General features: G+C 37.5%; 1 protein-coding gene across 1 annotated transcript; it reads right to left on the reverse strand.

The window, feature by feature from the left end:
- Window positions 1–4,616: 4,616 nt before the first annotated feature.
- LOC145770026 (cytochrome P450 4V2-like) lies at window positions 4,617–8,264 on the reverse strand. The gene is made up of 2 exons (XM_082581609.1): window positions 7,581–8,264; window positions 4,617–6,842 (listed from the first exon to the last, which is right to left on the reverse strand). The coding sequence occupies exons 1-2, from the start codon at window positions 8,225–8,227 to the stop codon at window positions 5,978–5,980; spliced, it is 1,512 nt and encodes a 503-aa protein (XP_082437735.1). The 5' UTR covers window positions 8,228–8,264; the 3' UTR covers window positions 4,617–5,977.
- Between the last annotated feature and the right edge of the window lie 3,931 nt (window positions 8,265–12,195).

Raw genomic sequence — 12,195 nt, forward strand, 5'->3', positions numbered from 1 at the left:
CTTACCGGCCCTTGCGCTTGTCCTGGACGTTGTGACGACAATGGAATTGTAGGTTAGTATGACAGCATGTAAAATTTCTTCTATCGTGCTATCTTTTAATATCTGCAGTACATCTGTTGTATCACAATTCTCTCGAAACCGTTGGGCGACAGTATTTCAAGTTTATAGCCTAACTAACGCATTTCATGAAGCAAATATTTTTTTAAAGGCAGCACTGTGCAACCTCCAACAACTACAACAACACATGCAACAACCACAACGTTAGCAACTGCATTGCCACCAGAGATACCTTCCACCACTATGGCCACCACGCCTGCAGGAACTACAACGACTTCTGCAAAACCTATTGAAGGGATGAACTGGGAAATAGTTGGGGCTAATCTAGTTGCTCTTCTGCTACATGACTTGATAATTGTAGCTTTGATAGCTATAGTCATTGCAGTTGCAAAGTTTTTTCTCGGTTGTACTTGGAACACGCTGTTTAGCCGTTCATCAGACAGCCACAAACAATTTAGTGATGCATAAGAATTTGCCACAAGCTACTAATAAAAGTTTATTTTTAAAACTTTTTTGTCTAGTCATTTCAATAAGTTGAGCTTGATGAATATATTGTCGTACTTGAAGTACATTGTAATGATTTGATTATCGAATTTTTAAACACCAGCAACTCATTCTTGTTTTTTATAAGTCTTTACTGACGTCACGCTATAAGTACTAAAACTCGCATGATAGTTTTAGTGAAGATGAACCAGCTATCAATAAAATTCATTTTTGCTTAAATTTGTTTTATTTTTTTATATAGAGGTTATGCAATTGTTTGTTATCTACTTAACTATTTCTTAAGTTCAAGATTAGTTGAGTCAATGGCAGATCACTTAATAAAGTTTACTCTGAATTGCCGTAAATTGTTTGTTCTTGCATGTGAACAATGATTGGTTGTTTGCTTGTTTTAATTTAAAGAGAATGAACAGGGAGATGAATATTAGGTCATTTCTGCTCATGGTGGCTGAAAGACTACTTTGTCGTGCTGTTACTAGGGGTATTAGAAACTAAACAATATATTTTGACAAAGAAGCAAAATTCCTTGTCTTGGTTTCGTTTCGGAATAAGTTTCTCAATAAATAATTTTGATTCACTTTATTTTGAAATTTAAAAGGTTTCGTTTTGAGGTGCTTTTGAAACGAAACGTACAAGAATCTAAAAACCTATCAAGTGTTGAAAATGTATATTTTGTAGTGATCTTCTATCATGTGCTTAAATGTTTTATAATCATCGCAAAAAGAAAATGTACGCCTACCCGTTGCTCTGTTGGGCTAATACATTCATGATCACCAGATTCCATTGTTCATCGCAAAGCCGGCAATTGGAAAAATCCGCAAGCTGCAAGTGCACTCTGCAGTGTAAGTTTGTGACAGCGAGTGAAAAATGCCTGTTAACATTTTCTAGTCATAGTGGCAAAAGTGACAGATTTTGTTACATGTGCTGGCAAAATCAACCACAAACGCAAATTTGTTGTTGGCCTAAGGCAGAGGTGGGCAAACTACAGCCCGCTAGCCGCATGCGGCCCGAGACAATTTTTCGTACGGCCCGCAAAAGCCTGAAGCAATTACATAAAAAAATAATAATAAAATTGCTTGAAAATTTTCATTACTACAATGATATTAAACTCTTTCTTCATATATTTCATTTTGATAAAGATAAATTATAGATTTTTTACCGCATTGTAGTGGTTTGTTTTCCCAGCCACATTGTGTTCTTTAGTGAAGTGCAGTTTTAGCAATGTGTATTGTGTATAGTGCCATTTGTGTACTAAGCCAGCTTGCATATTAGTGTCAAAGCAGCCGATTGCTAAACAGTTAATCACGAAAACAATGAAAATTTCTGACTTCGCCCTGTCGTATCACGAGACTTTCTTGTTTTAGTTTTGAACCAAGGCCAAGACTCTTGGTAGAGACAGGAGGGACGACTGCAACAGTTTTTCTAATTAACTTATGTTAATTCGCTCAGAAATGTATTCTGTTTAAATCGCTCAAAGTGCGTCTGGCAAGGTGTGATCTTGATGTGGGTAGTATTGTAATAAATAATTGAGACAAACGTTTTGTATATCTTTATGTAATATATAAAATCTCCATTTCTTTGCTCACTTTAAAATTAAACAAAAACTTGTGTTTTGACTATTTTAGATTTTATGTGTTGGCTTGTAATCTTAGCCTAATTATACTGTAGTGCGGCCCTCGAACAAACTCCGATTCTGAATTGCGGCCCTCGAGATAAAACGTTTGCCGACTCCTGGCCTAAGGTAACATTGCTTTACCAAGGGTGTGGCACTTCTGCATACACCTCTTCAGAAAGACAGTTTTTTCTAGACAATCAAATCAGTCCGCCCCGATAGCTCAGTGTCCGTCCCGATAGCTCAGTTGGTTAGCGCGTAACTTCGTGAACGAAGAAGCTTCAAGATCAAGTGGCACTGGTTTGACTCTCGGGGTGTGCGCTTGAGCAACGCATTGCAGGTCTGCTCTCCATTCAGCGGCACCTAGTGAATGGAATAATTCCCCGGCAACAACACTTCAACAATCGGAAAACTTCACTCTGCCACTCTCGGTAACCGGCCCTGCGTCAAGAGCCTCTACAAGTATGAGAAACTACCACGAATAACCTATCAAGGCTTTGTCAGTCCGAGAATAAAGATTCAAAACCAACTAACCCAATGAAATCCATCAGTTTTGTCAAATGTCGTAGTTTTGTCAATGGTGCTCAATTTGACCAACTACTTGTTACTGCTGTAAGCTATCCTCAATAGCCTCCTAAAAAGATGACAAATAGAAAACTCTTCAAAGTTGTATCTGCACTTTGCAGTATTAGTTGGCTTTAACATACCGAAATCTGTTTGCACAAAAAATCTGTTTTATAGCCTGAAAATCGCATTGCGACAAAGTTAGCACAGACTTTCAGCATTGTCAGAAATTAGTAATATTCCAGCTGAGCGTTTGTCATCAGCTGCAAGTGGCATTGCCCAACTATCAACTTCAAACTCTTCTTGGGTGTCTAACATGCTGTTCATCAAAGGTGTAGGCTCTAAGAGTCGGAGTTTTGGAGTATTTAGAAGCCGGAGTTTCCTGATTTGGACTGCAGAGAGAGTCTAAAATTCTTGGAAAAAAAACAGAAACCGAAGGCTGATTTTTTGACAGTTGACCCTTTTCGATTCTTGTATGCAAACATTTACGTTGTATTTGATGCAGTTGTTATTTTTGTATAGTCTACTTCTGTGGTTTTCTTTTCAAATCAATAGTTGTTTCATTTAAATGTAGGCTATGCTATGCTTTTCTTTTTATGACTAGAGATGTTTTTTTTGATTTTTGAATCTTTATCCTGGGACTGACAAAGCCTTAATAGGTTATTTTTGATAATTTCGCATACTTGTAGAGGCTCTTGACACAGGGCTGGTTACCGAGATTGGCAGAGTGAAGTTTTCCGAATGTTGAAGTGTTGTTGCCGGGGAATTATTCCATTCACTAGGTCCTGAAATGCGTTGCTCAAGCGCACACCCCAAGAGAGATAGGGTAGGGAAAGTATATGTGTTATAGCATAAAAAACCTGGATTGTGGTTTATGGTTTGCGTTCGGAGTCGAAGTGGAGTTTAGATTCCTAAAATATTTAGAGCAGGAGTGAAGTTTGAAGTTACAGTCTTCGTAGTGGAACAGCAGGCCAGTTCAGAAAACCTGACTCTGTGCACCTCTGCTGTTCAAGGGAGTAGCAGTAGCTATTACAAAAACGCTTGTGGGCACGTGTGCGTTTTACACGGCTTTTTAGCTTGACTGAATGACTTGCTTTAACACGTTTCTGTATCAAGTTTTCAAGAATATCAAAACATTGTTGAAATGCCTGTTGTATCAGGCTGTATCGCAAACATTTGAAATACTTTGTTTCAATGCAAAACTAGTTGTTTCGATTTCAAATTAAACTTCATTGTGAATAATTTTGTTTCGACGACAGATTCTTTTGAAAAAATCCTAGAAAACAAGAGTCCGCCATGATAGTTCAGCAGGTAAATGCCTGGCTACCTTTCTAAAAAAAAAAGGGGGGGAAATCAAGCAACGATGATTCTACCCTCAAGGAGCTTGTACAACACCACAAGACAGTTTCCGTGGTTGGTTAGTTTCAACGTTTATACGCGGACTGAGAAAGTTACTGCTAGGTTATTTCTGGCAGCTTCGCAAACCTGCAGAAGCTTTGAACAACTGGCGCTGGGCCGGTAACCGAGTGTGTCAGAATGAAGTTTTCGGTTGTTCCATCCACTAGACTCCGCTGGAGAGCAGTCTATGAAGATGGGTTGCTAAAGCGCATACCGCACACCAAGAGTCGAAAAAGCGCAGCTTGATTTTGAGTCCATATAGCAAAATCCGTCATTATTTAACGTCTGCAGACGTTAAACCAATGTAAAAATAGCGGATTTTTCTGACTGGAAGGGAATAATTAACAGTCAACAACACTTCAGGTGGATAGAAAGTGTTCATGATTAAAATTTACAAAAAAGTTTTCATTTTGTTAAAAAATATTCACTCATTCAATCAATGCTATTTTCCATAGATAGACTGCTGTAAAACAAACGATTCAATGTCAAAGATTTTATTACATGGCAATTGGACGCATGAATGTTTTCACTAGTTTTTAATGATTTAACTGAGCGAACTTTATGCTAAAATGATCGTAAAAGTTAAATATTTACTGAGTTAAGTACTTTTTCTGTTCTTGTACATGTAAGCATATGTTTGTTAAATACATTGCGTATAGAGTAATTATTTAACGAATCCAGTACCTAAATGCAGCTGCAAACTCGGCTATTGAAAACGATGACCCATTTATTGAAAAAGTTAGCTATTCAACTCTAGAAAGATGTTATTAAAAATGCAATGTTTGTTTGTTTGTTTTTCATATATTTATCCTGCATTGCGGGAAAGCGGACTTGAGCGCTATGCATCGGTGTACGCCTTCCGACGTACACCTGACCCACGCTGCAGCCGACGGCAATGTCTGTTTCCGGTCCTTCTCTTGTTATTTTTGTGTTTTTTTGTTTGCACGAAAACACGTAAGTTATTGGGCTTATCAAGTACTAGAAACGAACAACCGATATAGCCTACAAGCATTAGAGACGAAACAAACTTTTAAAAGGTTTTCGAAAATTGTTTCACAAGTAGACCGATGTCTGGGTTAGCCACAACAGGCGTAAAATACTGATTTGTTCTAGAATCTAGAAATAAGATACGTCACCTAACAAATTATCGAATTAAAATTTTCCGTTTCTCTCAGTTAGCGCAAAGCACGGTCCCCCACGCAATAACAATCACTCTAGTTTACAAAAATGCATCACTCCTTTGAAAAAGTCAGGTTTAAATAGATATCGACATAGTTCTCTAACAATTTTTAAGAACCACATGAAAATAGCCAAAGAATAGCTACGTTCACCTCGTTACTCGAGGACGGCTTTACAATATAACGTACATTTGATTGCTAAAACTTGTCAGTTGACAAGTTCTACTTAGGAATAGTAGAATTAGTTCTGCTAATTTTTAAATTTTGCAGTGACCCTCCAGCCGTCCATTTCGCAAGATAAATCAGTACAGTGAGTCGTCCCGGTATTCCACTGACTTTAGTTTCACTGAAGACTAAACTTGCTGATCATTCGTAAACACAACTGCAAACAACAATGAAGCAAGATTCAATTAAACATAACAGTTTGCTTTTCACCATTTACGAGATGTACAGTAGGCTGCTTGAACAGACTAATAAAGCAAGCCTACTGCATCACCAAATTAACAGTGGAAATAAATTATTTATAAAATTTACAAAAATTAACATATCGCGGCGTAAAACAATTTTTTCAACGACAGTGAACTAACACAGATTAGAAAGTAAACAGAGAATTAGCCTAATTATTTCACAATTATTTCAACATAATCTGATAGAACATATTCAAAGATCAATGCGTTCTTTTGGTAAGTGTGATGTTCAATGGTGCAGCAGGACGAAGGATCAAGTCGCCAACCATTTTGATGTCTTCTCGTCTATCATGGGAAGTGATTGTAAAATTCCTCAATAACTCGGAAATAATGACTTTTTCCTCCAGCATCGCAAAACGCTGGCCGATGCAATTTCTTGGCCCAGCAGAAAAAGGAATGTGAGCATAAGGATGGCGGCCTGATGAGTTTTCCTTTGTAAATCTATCAGGATCAAAAGTCTCGGGGTCTTCCCAAACTTTAGGGCTGTGGTGGAGATTGTACACAAAGATGGCAACTTGTGTCCCTTTTGGAATGATAAACTCATCAACCTGACAGTCATCAGTAGTAACACGTGCCATCAAGGGTACTGATGGAAAGAGTCGAAGAGATTCTTTTATAACTTGTTCCAGATATTTGAGGCTTCTCAAGTCCTCCATGCTGGCTGAACGATTTACATCAGTACCAAACACTTCTGTAAGTTCTTTTTGGATACGTTCCTGAACTGTAGGATGTCTTCCTATGAGATAAATGGCCCATGTCATAGCAGCAGCTGTTGTGTCATGTCCTTCGAACATAAACGTGTCTACTTCCTCTTGAATATCCGTAAGTGATAAATTTTTACCATCCTCAGTAACGGCATTGATCAGCATATCAAGAAAGGCCATTCTTTTTGGAAGATTTCTAGACTCCGATCTTGATGCTATTCGTTGTTCAATTACATTTTTCGTGAAGTTATGCAATGTTTTCAGAGTTTCCTCTTGTTCTTTTCCAACTTTCATTCTTTTAAACGCAAAATCCCACCACAAAAATGGAGTTTTTTGTCGAAATTGAATGAGATCTGATATTCTGAAATATTGTATAATGCTTGTTAGAAAATAAATATCTATTTACTTTAAAAGCATTTAATCTAGTTGGCTGCTTGGGCTTTTGAGATCTTTGGACACCGACCTAGTGGATACAGTGGCGTAGTTGAGAGAGTAAGGGTCATTTGTCTCCGGGCACAGTATCATATTGTGTCAAATGCATTACTACTTTAGAAAATAAAATTTTTGGTAATATCGTGCTTTTTGATCACACTTGTTACAAGGAGGCGCAAAAAATACTATTGTTACTCTTTGCCGTAGACCCTGTGGCTACACCACTAGGCAATACTCGGTTGTTGGCTTGATAAAAGCAGCCAGAGCACATCATCACGTGGGGGTCTTTAAAGGGTATATTAAAAAAACATTTAAAAAAAGTAGTATACTTTTGTTTCTTGAAAAGTCGTTTTTTTAAGAAATCTTAAAACGTTTATGGATGAACAGAGAAAACGAAGAAAAAAATCAATTAGATGGTAAAATCTCTTTCCTATAAAAACATTTATTTATAAACATTACAAGCGACATGACGGGAAAACCTGCAACAGCTGTTTGTTATAATGAGATAAATCCATTAAGGGTGGGCCATGTGATGAACAAATGTAGAAGAAAAGGTATGTGGTATTTATGTTTTACCACCAGGCTACAGTAATAGCCTGTTCATTGACAGATCAACTCTTGCATTTATTTTGCAACTCTACAATTTCAACTTTCCGTGGATTCTTACCGATAAAGAGCTTTGATATATTTTGAATCGGGATCCGCTTGCGCATTCACTGACTGACCCATGGCTGTTTCACAAATGATGTCCAAAGCACACATAGTTATTGATTTCCCAACATCCACCTTGCATCCAAGTTCCCGTTTTTTTTTTATGGTTTTGATCATTGTCTGTGTTTGCTTGTTCATTACGTGAAGAAAGTCTTCCAGAATGGAAAAGTGAAAAGTTGGCGTAATCAGTCGCCTCCTTTGCTTCCATTTCTCTCCTGCAGACGTCAGAAGACCAGTTCTCAGCCATGGATGAAGAAAAGTATACACAAAAGATTTGGTCATATGTTTAGAGCTCCTTAAAATTGCTTCTGCGGCATCAGGGTGCACCATGACCAAAAGAGGAACTGGTCCCAGCCAAAGATTGACAAATTTTAACTTTGTCTTTTCGATTAACTCGCTGGCCATGCCAGTAATGTAACTGAAAAACTCAGCAGGATCTCCCACAAAAAGATAAGTATGTCCAATCAATGGAAAAGCGGTTTCGAATGCTGATGGCAATTCTGATATCATAGATCTAAACTTTATGAGGTCATAGATCTGGCTTCTTTTGGTGATCATTATCCAAGCTAACACGCACAGTATTAATACTAAAAATGCGGCCATTGTTACTCAAGATTTGCAGCAATGTCTTTCTAAATGTGTTCACCTACGTAAGTGAAAAAATTGATATAAATACGTTGCGAAATAAGTAACGATCATGCTGGCAAAAGGGAAACTCAATCTATTAAATCACAACAACTCAACAAAGATTCAATCAATCATTAATCAATCATTTATTTTTTGTCATTAACGCGTCCGAGACGAAAAAGATACTATAGGCTAAATACAAAAATCGATATAGACCTACCAGCATGTTAATGAACGGGAAAAGGTGACAAAACCTTGAAAGGTTTAAAACGTGCCTGAATGGAAAATCATGTAGTAGGCTATATATCAGCAGTTAGCACGCCACAAAACCCAAAAAAACAAATCGCAAAAATAAAACAAAAACAGGAAATCCGAAAAGATAATCCGAAAAATTGATAGATGCTAAATTAAAAATTGAATCCTACCTAAAAAGTACAGCATAGTTCAGTTTGTTTTTGTTTCTGATTATCACAATGAAAAACAATAGCAAAATCGATGAAAAGCGAACATTATTGCGTGCTTGAGACAGAAACAGGATAGCCAGTTTAAATGTTTGGCACGATTGTAACGCCTGATGGCACAATCGCAACATATTTCTCTTTACCTTGGGCTACTATTTGCCTTGGCTAAATTCAAGTGCCAGGGGACGGTTTAAACTTGATTGAGCATTTGAGCAACGAACTAACCACCTGACAACAGGCTAGCTGGAAAACAACAAGCCATGTACAATTGCACACTTTGTAGGCCTACAGCCTGTTTTGATCTGTGAGACCTGGTCGGCATAACACATTCAATCCAAGTGAAAGCGATGGAAACAAAAGACCTTACCAAGAAATTCAATCGCTTTTGTACGCTACAGCTGTTTTAGATTGAATGTTCAGAGCTTTGTGATCGTTTATTTCTGTGATTGTTTTTATAGAGAAACAATCAGTGAACCGCCGTGTGAAAATCGATTAATTTTTCTTTACTCTTTCCCGTGGAGGAACCCTTTCCTGCCCTTGAATATTTGCACAAATTGCCATTATCTTTACATCATTACTCCCTCAAAGGTACAGTAAGCTGATAAAAATTTTCTACACCACGAAAAATATCGATATATAAAGTAGGCTACAAACTCGAAATACAATAGAAAACGTGCTCCAAATGTAGTCTTTGAATGAGCACAATTATTGCATGTACTGCAATTCATACATCTATAATAAATTTTGGTAGTAATGTCTAATGTTAATTAGTTTATTTTCATAAATAATTCAAGGATCAATTTATCGAAACTTTGCAAATGCAAAATCATAACCAATATCTTTAAAAAAGTGGTTTTCAGAGAAAGTCGAGTTCAACGAACAAAATTGACAATGTTGGAACCTTTACGTTTCGCCACAGCAGATTTTAGGTTTTTAACAACAACTTTGAAAGACTTTTCTAGTAGCTTGCTCTTGCTCATAGAAACCAGTGTTGAGCGGAGTGTGATTTTAGAGACTCCGACTTCACTCCTTCTCCATGAAACCGAACTCCTTCCGATTCTGAAGAATTTCAACATTTTAAACTCCGAATCCACTCCACGATTTATTTATGACTATGAGTTAACGTAATACTAGCCAATGCGAAGGACTATAGGCTAACAAGAAATAGCTCAAGGGTTCAAAATTTTTTTGTCAATTTCTGAAGCACGTGAATGTTTTCTGTGGCACACACTGAGCTTGTAAGCATTATCACAGGTTGAAAATCTTAGAAACGGTTTTTCTTTTTTTCTTCTATAAACAGAACTAAAATATGCGGGACTTATTTATTTGGTTTAACTAAAAATCAAAGTTTATTAACCAAAGTCCGAATCCACTCCACTCCGAAACTTTAGTAAAAAAAGAAACTCCGAATCCACTCTATTTTCTGAAAAATTGACAAACTCTGGCTCACTCTACTCCGACTTCACTCTATGCTCAACTATAATAGAAACACTTATTAAAAGTGACTCTCAAAACACAAAAAATAATCGTTTTGCAGCCATCGTGAATGTTCCATATAGGCTACCACAATAAATAAAAAAAACTTGAAACTTTAAAACGCGTCATTGCCAAGCACGATGATCATGTCATCACACAACGTCTTCAACTAAATGAGTTATTCAATTTCTTGAGAAAGAAATGTTGCACATGTCGATCTACTGTAGAAAGGTGGGCTAAGTGATGCTGCAAAGTATTTTTTTATAATTTCCGCTTTCCTAGCTTCTTGACATTTTAGAGCAGGGGTCCCCAACCTTTTTTGCATGAGGGCCACTTTAGCACTCAGGAGAGCTGTGGCGGGACGCACTAATAAAATTTTAGGTAGGTTGACACTTATGCTAGAAAAGAACGCATTTCGTACCCAGTATCCAGCATTACATTTTGTTAATGAATACCGCAGCAACAAAATTAGTCGAACAACGCTACCGCCAGGCCAAGCTCCTTTAACAACACTTTTGACTTCTATAACAATGCCTAATAAACCAGGCCACTTGTTTAGCGCACTTATAGCGAGGCGACCGGTTTCCTCAGAATATTCATCGCCAAGCAAGCGTGGTGTTGTCACTTCGCTTCACAAAATATATCTTGCCATTAACAGCTTCAGTAAACATGGAAATGTTTGACACATCGCAATACAGGCAACAATAGTGACCTGCAAACAAGTCAGCGAAAAATAGGCTCCAATAACAGGGAAAAAGAAACCAGGCATCATGAAACAAACGCTTGTGGAAATCAACGAAAAAACGTTTCCATCGTAATTCATGAACAGTGTTCCCTCTAAAAAAGCAATGAGTTGGTTTTTCATCCTTTTTGTGAGAGTCTATAAAACCGTCTTTCCTTGATTATTAGACAAATGTCACTTGCGGTGCTTATTAGCATGGCAAGAATTGTTGATTAACAACATTTTGCAGTACTAAGCTAAATATTTTCACAATACCAGAAAAAGTCTTTAAATTTATATATAAGCTAATATTTTTCCAATTTATTATAAATTGAGTTGGCACACCGACCTATTTTGCCAACAAAATTTGTATAAAGGAACACTGCTCGTAAAACCCAATAACGGTGAAACGCACACTAGTGTTTAAAGGACATTTACAAACTTAAAATAAGCAACCCTGTGCTCACCGACATTTTCGAAATTCGAAAACAGACGTTTTAATCAACCACTGGGACAGTGTGGCTGGACATTGCATTGGAATAACTTTACAGGACCCCTACCTAGAACTGCAATCTGATTGGTCGGTCGGTGGAATCGTATGCGAAGCGAAAATATGCTTCCCGGAAAGTATTTTTTGCCTTCATGCTCTTTAACTCCTCAAGAAAAGTATTTTTGGTTATAGCATACATGTAGGCTACGCTGATACCTTCCGCGGGCCGCACATAAAAGCGTGGCGGGCCGCATGCGGCCCGCCAGTTGGTGACCCCTGTTTTAGAGTAAGAAACAAGATTAATAAAATAGTCTGGTAAATAAAACAATTAGCTTTCAAGCTAAACTCCTGTCTATTATTGCTAAATGGGAGTACGCTTAATGAGACAACAATTCAAACATTTTAGCAGTAGGCAACAGAAAACATGCACTTTTATCACTCAAAGTAAAAATATAAATCTTCGATTCTACCGATCAGCGTAAAGCAGTAGTAGGCTACCGCATTTCAAGTATATGCTGCAGCGCTGGTAGTGGTACTCACATAAACAACATAATGTTGTTTACGTGAATCAGTAGCCTACCATAGACTATTGGTTTATCTTTAGCGCATGCCATTGCGTAGGCAACAAAATGAGTTGATGCTTCCAGTTCCGGTAATTGATTGGTGTTTTGTGCACCTACGGACTGGTAAGTCGTTGCAGCACACTACAACTCATGCTTTCTTTTCTTTACTGCTAGCTTATTCTTCGCTTTTCCATTAAGTCCTGTCATGCATATATTTTTATCATCAATATATC

This window comes from Aplidium turbinatum, chromosome 5, assembly GCF_918807975.1.
Source record: "Aplidium turbinatum chromosome 5, kaAplTurb1.1, whole genome shotgun sequence".
In the NCBI taxonomy this organism is placed as follows: domain Eukaryota; kingdom Metazoa; phylum Chordata; class Ascidiacea; order Aplousobranchia; family Polyclinidae; genus Aplidium; species Aplidium turbinatum.

Coding starts and splice junctions, on each gene's coding strand:
- LOC145770026 (XM_082581609.1), bottom strand. CDS start 8,227: ATGGCCGCATTTTTAGTATTAATACTGTGCGTGTTAGCTTGGATAATG. Junction 6,843..7,580: donor TATATCAAAGCTCTTTATCG/GTAAGAATCCAC, acceptor ACAATATTTCAG/AATATCAGATCTCATTCAAT.